This window comes from Rhineura floridana, chromosome 7, assembly GCF_030035675.1.
Source record: "Rhineura floridana isolate rRhiFlo1 chromosome 7, rRhiFlo1.hap2, whole genome shotgun sequence".
Lineage (NCBI taxonomy): Eukaryota > Metazoa > Chordata > Lepidosauria > Squamata > Rhineuridae > Rhineura > Rhineura floridana.
This window is the reverse complement of record NC_084486.1, coordinates 142,454,500-142,475,853: the sequence shown is the minus strand read 5'-3', so window position 1 is coordinate 142,475,853 and position 21,354 is coordinate 142,454,500. Positions and strand designations below refer to the sequence as shown.

Here is a 21,354-nt window from a genome sequence, read left to right as displayed (position 1 = left end):
GAATGGAGACTGGACTTCACTCTTCAAAGGCCCATGATACCATGGTGTAGGCAATCTGGGGTTCTTGTGCTGCTTCCTTGATTGCCAGAGCCTCCATTTGTTTTAATAAACTTTTATTATTTACGCAATGATATACAACAAAAAATACAACTAATCCAAATGAAAATCCTTTCCCCTCCCATCCTCCCTAGAGCCACTATTTGTAATAATGAAGCACCTCATATATAATACTACAGGATTGTACAGGTAAGTATAGAAGTACAGGTAAATGTCATTCAATTTAAATAATTAATATAAAGCTATAAAGCCTGAGTAACATAAAAAATGTGTGTTCCAAGTTAATTACTCATGAAAACCAAATAGCTTTTGCTGTTGAAGGAAGCTGATCGGATAAAGCCTGTTGTGAAGTGTAATCTATAAACCTCCACCATATGGACATAAACGATTCTGGTTTTGTATTGTCTCGAAACTGGAAATGCTGCGTGATTTTGTCCAAGATTGCAACTGTCCAGATGTTTCTATACCAGACCTGTATGTCCAGGTCAACCAAATGTTTTCAATGTTGCAGTACTGATATTCTTGCTGCCAATAACAATTTGGAAACAAGATTTTTAGATTTCAATGTACTGTTTTCACCTTTGAAAAAGACAATAAAAACAGCTCTGGATTTAAATGAATGTCTTCTTTCATGATTTTCATAAGTTCCCCCGAACGATGACCCCAAACAAATTGATCTTTGGACATGACCACCAAAGATGAAAATACGTTCTTTTCTGGTTACATCCCCTCCAGCACAGAGGAGATGTGGAAGAGGAAATATGCTGGAGCTGACCTGGTGTAAGATACCACCTATGAAATGTCTTTAACAGGGTTTCCTTGTGGTTGGCTGAAACAGCATTATTGTATTTAAATGTCTATACCGAAATCCAGTCAGCTACATCCAGGTCTATCCCCAGATCTTTTCCCCATTGACTCTTGAACCCTACCAGGCTTCCCATAGAACTTTCCAATAATATTTTATACACTCTGGATGAGCCACCCGGGGAGTAGGGGTGCTGACATAGCAGGCTCTTCTGGTGGCCTTCAGCTTTGCAGAGAGAAGAGACTTCTTCGTGCATTTGGGAAGAACATGCTTGTGAGCTCAGTGCTTCCCATTGTGACCGTTGTCTAATAAAATCTTTTCAAATGATGTAATAGTTTTAGTAGCATATGTTTCAACCTGAGGGTCCTTCAGTGTGAGTTCCAATTGATGTGTATGCAACCAAATTCCATACCGGAAAATTAACCTTTAATTGCTGAATAGAGACTGGGTGTCCTTGTGAAAAGAAATCTCTAAGTCTAACATATCCTTTTCCTTCCTATTTCCCTGCATAATTTTTCAAATATTCATCCCCTGCATTTGAGTAAGCTTGAAAAGGAGTTATAGATGAACAGAACAGAGAAAATTTAGCTTGCCAAGATTTCCAAATGGTGAAAGTAGCTTTTGTGAAGGGATTTGTAAGATTTCTTACCCAAGTGTTACGGATTGGTAAGAATGGTACTATTCACTATTTACCTGAGGTCTACATTAATTCCTCTAATCTGATCCTAGTCTTTTTTGCTCTCATTATTATAAAACCAAGCTGTCAAAGATGAAATGCTATATAGTATAAATAAAAATTAGGAAGTCCCCAGCCCCAGAACTTGGTTGTATGTAAAATGAGGACAAGGCCAGTCTTGTTTTTTTATTCTGAAAGACAAACTTGTTTAAGGTATTCTGCCATTTCCAAATTGTGCTATGATTAATGAGAAAGGAGAGAACCTGAAACAAACAAGAATCTGGGTATTATTTTCATACATATAGTAGCTATATGACCTAAGGTGGATAAATTGAGTTTTTTCCAATTGTTTAAGTCTGTATACATTTTTATTTATTTATTTATTTTATTTGTTTCATTTTTAGACCGCCCATAGCTAGTAGCTCTCTGGGCGGTGTACAAAACAGATTAAAAACACAATATTATAATAAAATCAATCACATATATCAACAACAATATTAAAATAAAACGTAGACATAAACATTAACATTAAAAACATTAAAAAGCCTGGGAGTACAGCCAGGTTTTAACCTGGCGCCTAAAAGAAAGCACCGTAGGCGGCAGGCGTATCTCTTCAGGTAAGCTGTTCCACAATTCGGGGGCCACTACAGAAAAGGCCCTAGATCTGGTAACAATCCTCCGGGCATCCTGGTGAGATGGTACCCGGAGGAGGGCCTTAGATACTGAACGAAGTGAACGGGTAGGTTCATAGCGGGAGAGGCGTTCCACAAGGTACTGTGGTCCCACACCGTGTAAGGCTTTATAGGTCAAAACTAGCACCTTGAATCTGGCTCGGAAACAAATAGGTAGCCAGTGCAAACGGGCCAGGACAGGTGTTATATGCGCAGACCGATTGGTCCTTGTCAATAGCCTGGCTGCCGCGTTTTGCACCAGCTGAAGTTTCCGAACTGTCTTCAAGGGCAGACCTACGTAGAGTGCATTACAGTAATCCAATCTAGAAGTTACCAGGGTGTGTACAACTGAAGCGAGATCGTCGCTGTCCAGATAGGGGCGTAGCTGGGCTACTAAACGAAGATGGTAAAATGCATTCCGAGCCACCGAGGCCACTTGAGCCTCAAGCGACAAGGAAGGGTCAAAAAGGACCCCCAAACTACGAACCTGTTCTTTCAAGGGGAGTGTAACCCCATCTAGAACAGGATGAACATCCACCATCCGGGCAGGGAAAGAGCTCACCAACAGTGTTTCAGTCTTGTCTGGATTGAGTTTCAGTTTATTAGCTCTCATCCAGTCCATTATCGCGGTCAGGCAGCGGTTTAGCACATCAACAGACTCACCTGAAGAAGGTGAAAAGGAGAAATAAGTTGCGTGTCATCAGCGTACTGATGGCAACGCACTCCAAACCTCCTGATGACCGCACCCAGAGGCTGCATGTAGATGTTAAAAAGCATGGGGGACAAAACCGACCCCTGAGGGACTCCACAATGGAGAGTCCAGGGTGTCGAGCAATGTTCCCCAAGCACTACCTTCTGGCGACGATCCGCTAAGTAGGAGCAGAACCACTACCAAGCAGTGCCCCCAACTCCCAACTCCGCGAGTCTCCCCAGAAGGATACCATGGTCGATAGTATCAAACGCCGCTGAGAGATCAAGGAGAATCAACAGAGTCACACTCCCTCTGTCCCTCTCCCGACAAAGGTCATCATACAGGGCGACCAAGGCTGTTTCAGTGCCAAAACCGGACCTAAAACTGGATTGAAATGGATCCAGATAATCGGTTTCATCCAAGAGCGCCTGGAGCTGACCGGCGACCACCCGCTCCAAAACCTTGCCCAAGAAAGGGACATTCGCCACCGGTCTATAGTTGTTAAGAACATCTGGGTCCAAAGAAGGTTTCTTTAACAGAGGTCTCACTACTGCCTCCTTGAGACTACCAGGGACTACTCCCTCTCCCAAGGAGGCATTTATCACCTCTTTGGCCCAGCCAGTGGTTTCAGTCCTGCCAGCCTTCACCAGCCAAGATGGGCAAGGGTCCAGAGCAGATGTGGTCGCCCGCACCATTCCAAGCACCTTGTCCACTTCCTCGAGCTGCACCAACTGAAACTCATCCAATAATAAAGGACAAGGCCGCGCTCTGGACACCTCAATGGATTCTGTTATAACATCAGAGTCTAAGTCCCGACGGATGCATGCAATCTTGTCCTGGAAGTGCTCCGCGAATTTGTTACAGCGGGCTTCCGATGTTTCTTTAGTATCGTGAGGGCCAGAATGTAACAGCCCACGTACTACCCTAAATAGCTCCACTGGGCGGCAAAGAGATGATCTAATGGTGGCAGCAAAATAAAACTTTTTTGCCGCCCTAACCGCTTTTACATACATCTTAGTGGAAGCACTTACCAAAGCATGACTACATCCGTCAGGAGTTCGCCTCCATCTGCACTCTAGCCTCCTTCTCTCTTGCTTCATCACTCTCAGCTCTGGGGTATACCACGGTGCTGTATGAGTTCTGCACTGAAGGGGGCGCGCGGGAGCGATCATGTCAATGGCCCGGGTCATCTCCATATTCCACAGGTCAACCAGGGCCTCGACAGGAGCTCCAGTACTATCAGCCGGAAAGACTCCCAGAGCCGTCTGGAAAGCTACAGGATCCATAAGCCTCCGGGAGTGGACCAACTTAATAGGTCCCCCACCTCTGCAGAGGGAAAAGGCTGTCGTAAGTCTAAAACTCAGCAAGCGGTGATCTGTCCATGACAACGGAGTAGATGAAAAATACCCCGCCCTCAGATCACCATCTCCATGACCAGTGGCGAAGATCAAATCAAGAGTATGTCCTGATACATGCGTCGGGCCAGTAACAATTTGAGACAGCCCCATAGTTGTCATGGAGGCCATGAAGTCCTGAGCCGCCCCAAACAAGACAGTCTCAGCATGAATGTTGAAGTCCCCCAGTACCACAAGTCTAGGGGACCTCAACAATACCTCCGAGACTATCTCTGTCAGCTCAGCTAGGGAAGCCTTATTTTGTATAATAAGGGACGGTAATTAATATAGAATAATTTTGAGAATTTTTTAGGAATTAAAATTCCTAAGTATCTGAAAGCAGAATTACATATCTTAACACCTAGAGTTTTGTGAACCCAACAATTGATCCATTGGGTAAGTATGTAAAAACATTACAGAGGATCTGACAAAATTAACCTGAAGTCCCGTTATTCCTGCAAAGTTTCCCAACTCCAATTTAAGGACCGGAGCGGCTTGCGTGGGATTCCCCAGCATCAATGTCATATCATCCACATATAAATTTAGTAAACGTTCTTCCCCTTTGACCTTTGACATTATCCTATCCTGTGAATGTAATTTCGTAGCCAAGGGTTGTAAGGAAAGAGCAAAGAGTAATGGGGATAAGGGACACCCTTGTTTTGTGCCACGTAAATAATCCCAATTCAAACAGTCAGAGAATCTGCAGTTGAGCTCCACATTCTGAGAAATTGAGAGGAGTCTGATTATTTATTTATTATTTAATTTATATTTTATTGATTGATTGATTGATTGATTGATTGATTGTGCTTTTATACCGCCCTTTAGCAATAAGCTCTCAGGGCGGTGTACAACAATAAAAACAGGTTAAAATACAAGTGAGTATAAATAAGATTGCAACAAAAAAAAAATTAAAATTAACATTTGAAATTTAAAATTTAAATTTAAAAAGCCTGGGCAAAGAGGTAGGTCTTTACCTGGCGCCGAAAAGATAACAAAGAAGGCGCCAGGCGTATCTCGTCAGGGAGGTCGTTCCATAATTCGGGGGCCACTACTGAGAAGGCCCTAGTTCTAGTTATTGCTCTCTGGGCCTCGCTATGCGTTGGAACCCGGAGAAGGGCCTTCGATGTCAAGTGCAGCGAGCGGGTAGATACATATCCCGCCCTTCCTCCCAGCAGGAGCCCAGGGCAGCAAACAAAAGCAGAAAAAACACTTTAAAACATCATAAAAACAGACCTTAAAATACAGTAAAACAAAACAACTTTAAAAACATTCTTTAAAAAAGCTTTAAAAACACCTTTAAAAGGGTTAAAAAAACATTGTTCAGAAAAAAAAGGTTTTTTAAAAAAACATCTTAAAAGCAATTCCAACACAGAAGCAGGCTGGGATATGTCTTAACTTAAAAGGCTTGTTGAAAGAGGAAAGTCTTCAACAGGCGCCAAAAAGATAACAGAGATGGCGCCTGCCTAATATTTAAGGGGAGGGAATTCCTCAGGGTAAACTACACTAAAGGTCCGTTTCCTATGTTGTGCAGAACAAACCGCCTTATAAGATGGTATCTGCAGGAGGCCCTCACCTGCAGAGCGCAGTGATTGACTGGGTATATAAGGGGTAAGACGGTCTTTCAGGTATCCTGTTCCCCAGCTGTATAGGGCTTTGTACACCAAAGCTAGAACCTTGAACTTGGCCTGGTAGCAAATGGGCAGCCAGTGCAGGTCTTTCAGCAGCAGGGTGACATGTTGCCGATACCCTGCCCCAGTGAGCAATCTTGCCACCACATTTTGCACCAGCTGCAACTTCCGGACCAACTGCCCCACACAGAGTGCATTACAGTAATCCAGCCTGGAGGTTACCAGTGCATGGACAACAGAGGTTAGGCTATCCTGGTCCAGAAATGGCCACAGCTGTCTTACCAGCTGAAGCTGGTAAAAGGCACTCCTAGCGACAGAGGCCACCTGGGCCTCTAGCGACAAAGATGGATCCAGGAGCACCCCCAAACTACAGACCTGTTCTTTCAGAGGGAGTACGACCCCATCCAAAGCAAGCAACTGACCAATCATCCGGACTTGGGAACTGCCAACCCACTGTGCCTCCGTCTTGCTAGGATTCAGACTCAGTTTACTGTCCCTCATCCAGCCCACCACCGAGTCCAGGCAGCGGTCCAGGGCTTGCACAGCCTCTCCCAATTCAGACGTTACAGAAAAAAAGAGCTTGGTATCATCAGTGTACTGCTGACACCTTGCCCCAAATCCCCTCTGAAATTACCCTGGAGATAGGATCGAAACCACTGTAAAACAGTGCCTCTGATGCCCAGCTCACCAAGTCGGCCCAGAAGGATACCAAGGTCAATGGTATCAAAAGCTGCTGAGAGATCAAGTAAGAGTAACAGGGTCGCACTCCCCCTGTCCTTCTCCAGATAAAGATCAGGGCAACAATTAGTCTCATAACCAGGCCTGACCCCAGACTGGAATGGGTCAAGATAACCTGTTTCATCCAAGAATACTTGCAATTGCTGCGCCATAACTCTCTCAATCACCTTCTCTAAAAAGGGGGTATTTGTGACCGGTTGCTAATTGTCGCAGACCAATGGGTCCAAGGTGGGATTTTTCAGGTTCACTGGCAACAGACCCTATTGAGAAAAGGAGTGCATGGTGGGTGGGAGTTTCTAAAAGAAGAAATTCTAAAGCCACAATAGCAAACAATTCCATCAAGGAAAAAAGGGGGGAAGACAGCAGAAGAAGCCAATATGGCTTCACAAAAAGCTTAGAGATGACCTAAAAACAAAAAGGGACACATACAGGAAGTGGAAGGATGGCCGAGTTACAAAGGAAGAGTACAGGCAGGCAGCACGGAATTGCAGGAATGGCGTCAGGAAGGCTAAAGCAGAGAATGAGAGAGGTTAGCGAGAGATGCCAAAAGCAACAAAAAACCTTTCCTCAGGTACATCCATAGTAAAAGACAGAGAAAAGAAATGATGGTACAGGTACTCAATGGGGATGGCAAAATGATGACAGATGACAAAGGAAAGGCAGAAGTGCTTGTGATGTTCCTGCTTATATTGTAAATATGGCAAGTGCTGGTTATATAGAAGATATATGGTAAGTGGAGTGAAAGAGGAGGGGGAGTACAGGAGCAGTAGAATGCTGGATGATTGGCTGAGAGTTTGAATGGCTGGGAGTATAAATGGAAGAATGACAGTTGAATCTGGGTAGAGGTTTGGTGGGGGTTTGGTGAATTGAGGTGGTGGCTGTGAGGTGGTGTTTGGAGGTTGGTGTTGTTGAGAGTGAGTCGGAGTTCTGAGGCAATTAGTAAGAAGTCAAGTACATAACAGAATATAGATGAAACCATACGCTTGTGAAACATTCCTTAAGTAATCTTGTTATTTCTAATTCTTAATAAATATTTCTTGGTTAAATAAAAGCCTGATTCCTTCAGCTGGGATACACATACCAGGGGGAATAGCAAAGTAACCAAGTCTGAACAGTTTGTATCGAATGGTGGCAGCGGCGGATCGGAGGAAAGTGTATCTAGTCCCACAGAGAAACCCAGGGCTGTATGCTTCAGAGTCAAGGGGCTGCAGGGGGGGTTACAAATTACCTATACCCATTGACACAAGGTATTGGAATAGCCAGGCAGAGACTAGGCACAGTCTATTGGCTAAAAGGGTTACAGAGTGTCGGGTGGTGCTGCCTAGCAGTGGGATCTTTTGAGATTGGTGCTAGTGCTGTAAAGGGTAAGAATAAACCTGACGTTCCTGTCTGCTGGTAGCCACAAAGTGAGAGCTTCACAGGTGGTGCCAGGGAAGGACGTCACAGTGCTCAATTCTTACTTTGGCTCAGTCTTGTCCCAAAAGGGGGTCTATGACCCTCCTGGGTAATGTGAAGTTGAAGGGCTAGGATTGCAGCTTGAGCTTGATAGACAAATGGTCAAGGAATACCTAATCACTTTGAACACGTTCAACTCTCCAGGGACCAATGAACTGCATCCTAGAGTATTGAAAAACTGGTTGAAGAGCTCTCGGAACCACTGTCTATTATCTTTATGAAATTATGGAGGATGGGTGAAGTGCTGGATGACTGAAGGAGGGATAACGTTGTCCCTATCTTCAAAAAGGGCAAAAAGGAGGAACCGGAGAACTACATACCAGTCAGCCTGACATCCATCCCTGGGAAAATTCTAGGGTAGATTATAAAGCAGTCAGTCTGAAAGCACCTTGAAAACAATGCAGTGATTACTAGAAGTCAACATGGATTTATCAAGAACAAATCCTGCCAGACTAAACTTACCTCATTTTTTGATTGGGTAACCTCCCTGGTAGACTGTGGGAATGCTGTGGACACAATACATCTCAACTTCAACAAAGCTTTTGACAAAGTTCCCCATGCTATTCTGATTAACAAGTTAGCTGAATGTAGGCTGGATGGAACAACTATCAGATGGATCCACAGTTGGCTACAGAATCGTACTCAAAGAGTGCTTATCAATGGTTCTTTCTCAAACTGAGGGGAGATAATGAGTGGGGTACCACAGGGCTCAGTCCTGGGCCCAGTGCTCTTCAACCTTTTTATTAATGACTTGGATGAGGAGGTGCAGGGAATGCTTATCAGATTTGCAGATGATACAAAATTGGGGGGCACAGCTAATACCCTGGAAGACAGAAACAAAATTCAAAGGGATCTTGATAGGCTGAAGCATTGGGCTGTAAACAACAGAATGAAATTTAACAGGGATAAGTGCAAAGTTCTACACCTAGGAAAAAGAAACCAAATGCATTTATAAGATGGGAGATACTTGGCTCAGCAATACGACATGTGAGAAGGATCTTGGGATTGTTGTTGATCACAAGCTGAATATGAGCTAACAGTGTGATGTGGCTGGAAAAAAAGGCAAATGCCATTTTAGGCTGCATTACCAGAAGTATAGTTTCCAAATTGAGTGAAGTATTGGTTCCCCTCTATTTGGCACTGGTTAGGCCTCATCTTGAGTACTGTGTCCAGTTCTGGACACCACACTTGAAGAATGATGCAGACAAACTGGAACAGGTTCAGAGGAGAGCAACAAGGATGATCAGGGGACTGGAAACAAAGCCCTATGAGGACAGACTGAAAGAACTGGGCATGATTAGCCTTCAGAAGAGAAGACCGAGGGAAGAGATAATAGCACTCTTCAAGGAGAGCCAGGATCTCTTCTTGATTGTCCCAGAGTGCAGGACATGGAATAATGGGCTCAAGTTACTGACCATCAGGAAAAACTTCCTAACTGTTAGAGCCATACAACAATGGAATCAATTACCTAGGGAGTTGGTGGGCTCTCAAACACTGGACAGCCACCTATTGGGTATGCTTTAATTTGGATTCCTGCGTTAAGCAGGGGGTTGGACTTGATGGCTTTATAGGCCCCTTCCAACTCTATGATTCTATGATCCTGCATGGCTACTACTTTTCATTTCAGTCAGTCAGGATATCATCTTACCCTCATTTGGTCCCAAGCCAGTTCATCCCTGTTATTGATGTAGAGTCCTTAAGGTATACCTGACCAGGACCTGTGACATTCGTATGACTCTCTTTTGTCTCTTTTCACCTGAGGACCTTGGGGGAGATCACCATAAGAACATAAGTTTGAATGTGTCATGTTGGCTGTGTGCCTGCATCACCCTGGCTTGTGAGTCTCTTAGACTCTGGTGCCTCATAACATTACAGCCCATTCTACAAGGTCGCTGGCCACTGTGGCTGCCTTTGCAACTAATGCTTCTATTGCAGACATCCGCAGGGCTGCTGTGTGGTCCATACCTAATTCCTTCATTAGGCACTTGAAAACAGATTATGTTTCTACAAATGCTCCTTTTGGTAGGCACACCCTGCAACAGGTAGTGTCGTCTTCTTAGGCAGCCTGGGCCCCTCCTGCTGAGACTGCTTTGGTATTTCCCACTTGATGGCATGCTACCCATTGGTTTCATCTGCAAGGTGGCTTTCCTGGGCATCATGCCATTAGGACCCTTCCTTATTTTATTTATTTTATTAAGCTTATATACCGCCTGACTAGCAACAGTTCTCTGGGCGGTGAACATTAAAAATACAATAAAAATAACACAATACAGTATATCACAATACAAAACTGTACACAAAACTGTACAGTCTAAAATCAAAATATAATAATTTACAATTAACAGGAATTAAAATGCCTCAGAGAAGAGAAAGGTTTTAACCTGGCGCCGAAAAGATGATAGTGTCGGTGCCAGGCGCCCCTCCTCGGGGAGACCATTCCATAGTTTGGGGGCCACCACTGAGAAGGCCCTAGATCTTGTCACCACTCTCCGGGCTTCCCTATGAGTCGGAACCCGGAGGAGGGCCTTCGTAGTAGACCGTAGTGTACGGGCCGGTTCATATCGGGAGAGGCGTTCCGACAGATATCGTGGTCCCGCGCCGTATAAGGCTTTATAGGTAAGTACCAACACTTTGAATCTGGCCCGGAAGCATATTGGAAGCCAGTGCAAACGGGCTAGCACAGGTGTTATGTGCTCAGACCGCTTAGTTCTTGTTAGCAGTCTGGCCGCCACATTTTGCACTAGCTGTAGCTTCCGAATCGTCTTCAAAGGTAGCCCTACGTAAAGCGCATTGCAGTAGTCCAGACGCGAGGTTACCATAGCATGTACCACTGATGAGAGGTCCTCCTTACTCAGATAGGGACGTAGCTGGGCTACCAACCGAAGTTGGTAGAACACATTCCGGGCCACCGAGGCTACATGAGCCTCAAGTGTGAGGGAAGAGTCTAAGATGACTCCTGTTGGGAGGGCTGACTATGTTTGCCCTTGCAGCAATCTCTTCAATTGCTTATGCACAACATTTTCCAACTTAAGTCGTTAGTTTCGTCCAGTTACTGCTAAGGCTGTTCTTTCCTGTTTTTGGAAGTCAATATGATGTTTCATGTGTTTTGCTGCACCTTGTATTTTTTTTTCTTCCTGAGATGAACATGGATCCAGTGTATGGTCTGGAATGCAGTGGGGTGAAGACTGGAAGGAGCAACTGAAGGCTTGACTCCTGTGCATTCCTGCCTTTGGACACAAGGTGGCGCTACTACCCACCTGCTGGCATGCTACCTGGGAAAGCCACCTTTCAGATGAGACCAACAGCCTGTTCTCTAAAACAAGTAAAAAATGTGAGGATAGGGAGCAAAATTTCTTGGCTGGTGTTTTAGGTCATCAGTGTCTGTATCAGGTAACAGTCTTTAAGATGGGATATAGGAGAAGGCTGACATCCATTATTATTTTTCTCTTCTGGTACCTGAAGCACTCGCTTCTCCAGGACCAGTCTAGCCTAACACCACATTAAAATGTGTACTTCCATAGATGAAGTGCAAAACTAAAGATGAACTTGTGGGATTTTCCACTTCAGGTGGCAAAATAACTTGGCTGAATTGGGTTACAGTGCATCTTGACTGGAGAAGGTGGGGGAACTCTTTGCTATTCTGCTTCAGGAAGCAGTGTCTTTGGCCAACCCTGTCTGAGATTAGTGATCTATTCTGGATGCATGCTTGTGTGTGTGTGTAGCTTAACTGACTGCAGGGATCAGACACATTTGATCCAAATAAGGGAAATACATTTATGTGAACTTTGCCACATCATATACATGTCACATTATTATACAGCCACCAGAGTGGCTGTATACTATAGCCAGCATGGATTATTTACGTTCTGCCATGTTAAATTTAAAATACCCCCATGCCATTCTGCTGCTTCCCATAAGCTCATTCAAAACAAAGTCTTTTAAGACTTGTAGTCCTGAACTCAGAAATGTTTGCTTAATATCCCTCTAAGTTTTCACAAAACACTCAGAGAGAACCCAGAGTTAAGTCTAAAATGAGTAAAATAATTCAGACCCATTTGCTTTTTTCAGTCAGTAGTCTCATAATTTTTTGAAATTAATTTAAAATCAGTGTACCTGTAATTCTATGACTGACCTTGCCTCATACTCTGACCTTCATTTTCTAGGGTTAAATGCATGGCTGATTTTTAATTAAGAAAAATTAACATTGGAGTATATGATTGTGCAGGCATGCTTGGCAAGAACCAACTGTCAGTGTTCTAAAAGCCAGACTAATAGCTGCTGGGCTTGGCTAATCAGGGTGCCATACCCACACTGGACATTTACTCCACTTTAAACAGTCATGGTTTTTCCCAAAGAATCCTGGGAAGTGTAGTTTGTGAAGATTACTAAGAGCTGATGGGAAACTCCTATTCCCCTGACGGAGCTACAGTGGCCAGAGTAGTTTAACAGTCAGCCCCTCTTCCTAGAGAATTCTGGTATTTTTAGCTCTGTGAGGGGGATAGGGCATCTCCTAACAACCTTCAGCACCCTTCACAAACCACACTTCCCAGGATTCTTTGGGGGATGCCTGTTTAAAGTGGAATTCATGTCTGGTGTGGATGCCAGGAACAACTTTGATTTAAATTTGGGTGGGAGACTACGTGTCTGCTGTTGAATAAAAAGGTGGGGGAAATAAAACATTTAGAAAGGGACAGGACTTTCCCTCTGCCCAGTGCCCCCCAATCTCCTCCTCTCCCTCCCCCCAGTCAGTTTCACCTATTCGAAGCATGACTGCACAGGAGTAAATCCCACTGAACTCAATAACCATGCAAATGATCAAACCTGCCCTCTCCTCCTTCACCCTCATCTCCCCTCTTTCTTTTCCCTCCGCCTCCCTCCATCCCCCGTAGTCAGTTTCACCTATCCTAAGCAAAATTGTATGGGAGTAAATCCCAATGAACTTAATAATCAAACTTGCATTTCGCCTTCCTCTCCCCTCTTTCCTCCTCCTCCATGGTCAGTTTCACCTATCCTAAGCATGACTGCATGGAAGGAAATACCATTGAACTCAATAAGCATCTAAATGATCAAACCTGCCCTCCTTTTCCCTGCCCATCCCCCTCCTCCCCTCTGTCCTTCCTCCTCCCCTGTGGTCACTTTCACCTATCCTCTTCAATAGGCATGCAAATAATCCATTCTCAGCAAACTTTCACAGGATCCCATTTACCTCTCAGATTAAAAAGCAGAGAAATTCACTAATATGCAAAAAAAACCCTCTCGCTGTTACCACCACTCACCATATGCTCAGAGGCACGTTACCAAATTTTTCCAAGCTACACAGGAAGTGGATTGGATTGTGAAAGACCAACCCAAATTGTGTTGCGTTTTTACATATTTCAAAGGCAGTACAATATCTCAGAGGAGATCAGGTCTTCTGCTTCCTTGGTGCATTCACTATTGTTGTTGTTATGTGCCTTCAAGTCGACCACAATTTATGGTGACCCTATGAATCAGCAACCTCCAATAGCATCTGTCATGAAACACCCTGTTCAGATCTTGTTAGTTCAGGTGTGTAGCTTCCTTATGGGATCGATCCATCTCTCGTTTGGCCTTCCTCTTTTTCTACTCCCTTGTTTTTCCCAGCATTATGTCTTTTCTAGTGAATCAGGTCTTCTCATGATGTGTCCAAAGTATGATAACCTGTTTTATCATTTTAGCTTCTAGTCATAGTTCTGGTTTAATTTGTTCTAACACCCAATTATTTGTCTTTTTCGCAGTCCATGGTATCCGCAAAGCTCTCCTACAACACATTTCAAAGGAGTTGATTTTTCTCTTACTCGCTTTTTTCACTGTCCAACTTTCACATTCATACAAAGACTGGGAATACCATGGTCTGAATGATCCTGACTTTAGTGTTCGGTGATACATCTTTACATTTGAGGACCTTTTTTAGTTCTCTTATAGCTGCCCTCCCCAGTCCTAGCCTTCTTCTGATTTCTTGGCTATTGTCTCCATTTTGGTTAAAGACTGTGCCGAGGTATTGGTAATCCTTGAGAAGTTCAATGTCCTCATCAACTTCAACGTTACATAAATCTTCTGTTGTCATTACTTTAGTCTTCTTGATGTTCAGCTGTAGTCCTGCCTTTGTGCTTTCCTCTTAACTTTCATCAGCAATCGTTTCACATCATTGCTGGGTTCTGCTAGTAGCATTCACTATAGCTGCCCAATTTCCCTGCTTTTTAAAGTTTGATAGAAATGTCTGTTGGCTTATAGGTAAGTCCTTAAACTGCAAGGGTTTTTGCCTATTAGTGAATATAGATATATGTGTGCACAGTAAAACTTAAAATGGTGCATAGTAAATTTTCTGGATCCTGCATGCTGTGGTGGTTAATCTCCTGCTCATCCCATATACGTGAGTGCTGCACATTATACATGAGTCACACACTGTAATAGGTATGCAGTCACTGTGCAAGAAAAAATGATATGTAGAGTGCTACTTTTATATGCTCAGAAATTCACATGTAATTTACAGTGTGTCTGCACACATACAGGAATATGAAAGAGCAAGTGTTTGTTAATGCTTTTGCTGTTTACTACTTAAGTCCTCTTTTGTCCATTTATAGCTCCAGAGAGGATTTTCCTTCCCTTCAACAGAAAATAGATTATTCTTTGATGGGTGAATTAGTGCATTTATCACTAGATGCTAGTGTGGTGTATCCTCTTATTATTTATTTATTTATTTAATTTATATCCCACCCTTCCTCCCAGAAGCCCAGGGCAGCAAACAACAAGCAATGAAAAACTAAAAACATCTTAAAACATCTTTAAAGTAATTCCAATACAGCCTGGGATAAGGTCTCGACTTAAAAGGCTTGTTGAAAGAGGAAAGCCTTCAGTAGGTGCTGAAAAGACAATTGTCACCTAAGTATAGGATACAAGTATTGAAGCACTGCTTTTAATACACCAAACAAGAATCTAAAAGCATGCAAGCGTTACAGTCTGTAGAACAGGAACAGGGAAGCTGTGGCCCTCAAGATGTTAAAACCAGCATTGGAAGGCATCTCAAAAGTCATCTAGTCCAACCCCCACTTCATTGGCCATGCTGGCTGAGGCATGTAGGGGCTGGATTCCAAAATCAGAGGGTACAGATTCCCTAACCCTACTACAGAGGGCCAAATAAACATATGGTCTTTCCACAGTAATTTTTATATGCAACAATGGATTAACTATTTGTAGTCCCTGCCCTGTTTTGAAGCTACCAGGCAGTTAGCTTTTCCTACTGGAAGCAGGGTTGGGCTGCCAGACTTTTGTTCGTTTCTTTACCTATGCACAACAAGTTTGCAGAATGCACTTAAACAAACATGCAATTTGTCACCCATGAATTCTTAAGCATCCATGCTTAAGCAATGAAGACAAGCCACTTAAAAGTCAAAAGATTTATTCAATAAATATAATTTCCATAAACTTTTATAGAACAATTCATTGACATAGCAGTACAGTTAGCACGCTGTATTAAACTCTGTTGCCACAGAGGATCTAAAAACAGTAGAGGTGGCCACAGTGCCTGTGGTCAAGATTTCTTGATACCAATTATTGCTCTGGTTTCCAATAGGCAATGCTCCTTTAATGTCTAACTTGCACAGTTTAAAACAACTTGCAACTATACAATTCAGGGGTCTTTCCTAAACCTGGTGAGGAGCGCACTCAACCATATTTGGTTCAAAACAAAGAATCAAGAAGGCTCACTGTTTCTTCATGAGCATGAGGAACAATTAACAAGACCTTGGATCAAGCATGTTTTATGAAGCATAGTCTTTGGCATAGTTAAAAATAATGTTTCTCATATCTAAAAAAACCCTCATTTTAAAAATAAATTATCTCCTAGATTCTTAAAAAGGAGTGTGTAAATCTTTTGCCCACAGCTAAAGGGAAAAAAATAGGCCTTATCTGAAGTAACAGTTCTTTTTGCAAACAGGGAACAAACAATTAGCACTATCTGTTACATTGGTTTTTCTTGAAACACACATTTTGCCCCAAGCCAGAGATGATGAGTGATGCTTTTGGTCTTACTGAAATGGGGTAATCACACAGCACAATCCTATGCAAGTTTACTCACATGTAAAATTCCAACTAATACGGCAGCAGTTAAGTGCGCACAAGCAGGCTTGAGCATGATTTTTGTTGTTGTTATGTGCCTTCGACTATGACTTATGGTGACCCTATGAATCAGCGACCTCCAAGAGCACCTGTCTTACTGCAGGGCCAGGGGGAATCTTTAAAGCAGCTTTCCCCAACCAAGCTGATAAGAATTGTAGTCCAACGACGTGGACAAAAAAGCAGCTTTAAATCATTCACAATATACTTCCAAATGTCATCATATACCTCTGAGAGTTTCTGAATCACAGACAACTTTCACTCCATTGTGTGTCAGCTATTATGAAAGTACAATGAATTGGTAAAACACACAGCAACCGAAAAGGATAAAGATGGCCACAGTGGTGGCAATCTCCACATCACTGTTGGTGTTATTCCATGGCGAGAGCAAAGGCTGGGCCTGTACATTCTTCAACTTTTCCAGAGTCAGGGACCACTTGTCCAATGTGGGACACTGGTTTAATTCACATTGCTCCCTCAGATCCTATCCAAATTGCAGATGTACTGGTTTGCCATTCCTTCTTCCTAGAAGTTCGTTCTGTAAGGGTTTGCGATCTCTAACAGAGAAGCTGTAGTATTTGCACCAAGTTACAATCCCCAGGGGGTGGAGCCGTGACAGGTTCCAACAGCATCCTTATCGCAGTGGTAGTGTGTGTTAAAGGAAGCTGTCATGGATCCGGTCAGGTCACAAGTCCACCTAGCTCAGCATTGTCTACACTGACTGGCAGCAGCTGTCCAGAGGTTCAGACAGAAGTCTTTTGGGCGCCTATGTAGAGATACCAGGGAATGAACTTGGAACCTTCTGTATGCAAAACAAGCACTCTACCCCGAGCTATTGTGGCTCCAGTTCTAAGTCAGACACTTTGTAGCCAAAGGCCCAGGGAGAGCGCATAGACCCAATAGGCAAAGAGAGAACTGGACATTGGCAGGGGCTGCCCCAGGGCTTTCAGTGTTAGGCAATGCATCCCTTGTGCCCACTGGAGGCTCAGCTTTGCTAACATTCTACACAAAAAGTTGGAAGCCAGCCACAAGTTTTTTTTTAAAGGGTGTGGGTATGGAGTTTCTGAAAAAGGCAAAATTACTAATAGCAATAAACAGATAAAATTTTTAAAAAACCCTTCCTCTTTCTGGGTTATAGGAAGCAGCTTGGCTGCTTTTAACAGCCTTTCTACTGGGCACTTAAGCCAGCCCTATATGAAGTATGTTTTTTTCATTTTGATGTGGAACTGTTGCACTGATTGCTTGTTATATACATTTGAATATTGCATTCCACAAAACAACCAGCATTAGAATATTTTCAAACAGAGATTCCACTCAGCCTTAATTCCCCCCGTACAAGATGAAAAGAACGCTACAGGTTTGTGATGCTTTAAACAGCCACACCCCACTACGAATGGAGTTACCACAAGCTGGCTATGTGCAGGTAGAGATTGAAATAACAATAAAAAGTCTTGGCCAACTTGAAGCAACACATACAGCTACCCAAAGCCATGCAGAGGACAATCCATGTTATGTATGATGCTATGTTTTGTAAGAGCAGATGGCTTTCTGAAATCACTCAAGTACCTCCAGCAGCCTCAAATCTATCTAGCAGTTCTAAAGAGCAAAGCCAGGGTTTGAAGCACACACAATTCTCCACTGCCATCCATTTCAAAGAGAGCTCCTTCCTTTAGATCCTACTGGAGTGGAGGCCTCCACACTCGTGTAAACACAGAAGGACTAGCTCAGATGGTGTATCAGACTCATTAGGATTCTCATATCGTTTTGGACTGGGAATCTTGTACGAACACTTGACTGGTGAACTCTCAAGTTGGAACAAGAGATTTTGCAGTTCAGATTCTGTCAAGGAGGCAGTGATACACAATGCTAATTTGACACTAAGTTGTGCCTGGAGGACTGGAGTGACTTAGACAACTTGTCCCATATCCAAAAAAAAAATAAAGCAGGCAAACCAGCCCACTTTCCCTTTCTTGGCTTTTATCTTAACAGGTATGAAATCTGCACTTGATTCATTTTTGCTCTGCATACATTTCTGCCTAAATTTGAATCTAGAACTAATCCTATCAAGTAACCAAAATACATTTTTTTAAAAAAAGATGAAATTACAAAAGCATTTGTAGTCCAATGCAAAATATATTCTCTCTGCTTCCATTTGACCCAGGTCCTGTTTATCACAGACAAACAAATGGTACCATGAAATAAATCTTCTTTGTTTGATTTTCTCTCAGACAGAAAATTATGCATGGTTTGGACAGATGGAATCTTATACTTCTCCTGCATTTGTTTAAATACATGCTTCTTCTGCACCCTTACACACACTGAGAAGGAGCGGAGAAAGAGGAGGGAGAAATGGTAAATTTTTTTTAAAAAATGAAGTCAATCACTCTTCAAATAAGAATTGTGCAGCTGTGGACAAAAATATTTAAAATTCAAAACTCTTCAAACATTTTTTTTAAAAAAGTACTTTATGTTATGTATTTCAATAAATGCTTGGAGCCGGATTATTTGTGAAGTCCGATACCTTTTTTAGCAGTTTGCATGAAAAGATGAAATGGAAAATCCAGGAGGGCAACAGCAAGTATGAATGAGTGGTTTATGTCAATGCCCAAATGGACTGCTTTTGAATAAGGGCATTTGAAGAAAAACAAAATGGAACATGAAACCAAAATTACTGATGCCAGCAGCAGATATCCAATCAAAAGGTCCACTGGGAAGTTTTTTCTTCTCCTGCATATCTAAGTGGAGATGCACTGGAGCTGTGCCAAAATGCTGCTGGCATATACTGAAGGGTTCTCTCTCCTCCTACAGAAAACATTAACTTGTGTAAAAGCTTCAGTGCTTGCAGACCAAACTAAAAGTGATACAATTTACAAAAATATGGTGCATGCAATGAGCTCCATGCACAAGATGGTGTTCCTGAGGCTCACCTCATTTTTGGAAGCAGCCACCTTACTTAGCTAGAGATGCTACTTCAAAACACTGGGGTGGGGAGAGAAGTGGGGCTTCCAAAGCAGAAGCATTGGGCAAGTGGCCGGTGAGAGCAGTAACCTCACTGATGCCCGGCAAAAGGAGATATGTGATGTGATCCCTTGGCACTTGGTTTCCAGCCTCTCCAGCAGTAGCCAATGCAGTCGAGCCATGATGCAGAAACTGCATCCACGCTACATATTTTTTTTAATAGGAAGGACATGCAGAGGTTGATGTTCTCAACATCACTCGTGACATGTTTGGCCCAGAAGCAGCCTTTGATTTAGAACAAGGGGGGGGGGGAAAGGAAGCCCCAGTGCAAGTACACATGCAAGTTATTTGCATGGACATTATGTTTTGCAATATGAACTCCTGTATGTCCCCAAAGGGCACAGGATTCATACAAAAGCTGCCACTAACTTAGCAGCCACTGCAAAAACAGGGAGAATAACGATTTATAAATGCTGTCCTCAAGAGTATAATCTGACCCAAATAAATATATTGAGAAAAATATATGTACAAAAAGTGCCTCCCTGATCATGCATGCCTTGGGAACAAGACTATAATTTATTCAACATGGCTTTGTTATGATTTTCCATATTCAAACTCCTTCCAGGTTCTTTAACAAGAGTGTAAAAAAGTTTTCAATTTGTAGAGCCGCTGGCTAGTAATGTCATACCTTGATTATCTTCATATTAGCATGGCAATCTGGAGAGCAATTGCCTCTCTTTTTTAAGAGATTCCAACTTAATATTGTTGATTGACTTGATCATGGAAAATCAAAACTATCCATTTGAAAAAATACTAATAGGGTTCAGCTTCAATAAATGACATTTTAAACACAATTTGTTGCAAATGACAAGCTGAAACCTTCAAAATCAACCATTTTGTAGAAGAACCACCCATAATTGCCTTACAGTGACATTCAAATGAAACTTCCACAGAAGGAATTTGGCAGGGAACCCAGAAGAAAATCTCCTTAAATCGTTCATCATTCTAGGAAAAAATAGACAGACCGTTTCCCACAGCTTAGCATGCATTTTTTTCTTTCTTTCCAAAGAAATATACTGAGGGAAAAAATGAAACAAAACTTCAAAGGGCTGGAGCTCCTAAACAAGCTGTGTTAGGACTCCATCTTGATACTTTCTTTCTTTTTAAAATCTTATGTGACTGGGGATGGGGTGGGAAATTTGTTTAATCAAGTACTGTGGTACCGTGAATCTGCTTGTAAACTATTATGTTAGCAAAGACAAGGATTTCCACAAGACACAGAAAAGTCTCAACATGCGATTGAGTCCATTGCGGATAACGTCAAGATGCTTCGGTCGTTGGTATAGAAGGGTTCCGTAGAGCTCCATGATCTAAAGTAACAATAAGAGAGAAGTTTTGCTGGCTGGAAATGAGAATTTTGGTTTAGAAAAATGGAAAGGAAAGAAATATTTAAAGGGATTTAAAAAAACCAAAAAGAAGTGAGCCAGAGTTCCATGTGTTTTCTGATGCACATCTTTTTTTTAAAAAAAACAGGGATGGGAACCTGTGGCCAACCAAACATTGCTGGACTCCAACTCTCATAAGCCTTAGCTAGAATGGCCAATGGTCAGGGTTGATGGGAGTTTAGTCCCAAACCATGTGGAAGGGCACAGATCCCCAATTTATGGTTTAAAACATCTTGCATATGCGAGTCAAAGCTCTTTGCGTCAAATATACACACAGATGCAGAACATTTTCAGAAGAGGGAGGGGAAGTAGTTTCACGTACATGTTTGAGCGCCCATATTATTGGATCTCAGGTATAATAGGTAAGACAAAGCAAGGCTCCTTTACACATACGGGACTTGCTTTCATATAGTGGCCACGATACAGAACCCAATACACGCTGAGGTTTCTCAGTACCATCTATGGAGGCGAATACCTGGTATACACCAGGAGTGACTAACCTGTGGCCCTCCAGAATTTTTTAAAATTTTAATTAATTATATTTATATCCCACCCTATCTCCCAGTAGGAGCCCAGAGTAGCAAGTTGCTGAACTACAACTTCTATAATCCCTGACCACTAGCCATGGTTGTTGGGGCTGATGGGAGTTAGAGTCCAACAACATCTAGAGGGCCACAGGTTAGCCACCAGTGGCATACAGGGA

The 21,354-nt window shown here is 42.7% G+C and overlaps 1 protein-coding gene across 2 annotated transcripts in view; it reads right to left on the bottom strand.

Moving 5' to 3' along the window:
* Positions 1-15,515: 15,515 nt before the first annotated feature.
* Positions 15,516-21,354, bottom strand: part of ATP11B (ATPase phospholipid transporting 11B (putative)) — a 107,398-nt gene continuing 101,559 nt past the window's right edge. The window contains exon 30 of one of the 2 annotated variants that reach the window (XM_061637399.1): positions 15,516-20,576. In XM_061637399.1, the coding sequence (XP_061493383.1) occupies positions 20,495-20,576 (82 nt within the window). In that variant the 3' untranslated portion in view covers positions 15,516-20,494. The remainder of the gene's footprint in view (positions 20,577-21,354) is intronic. The other variant, XM_061637400.1, reaches the window with a different exon arrangement.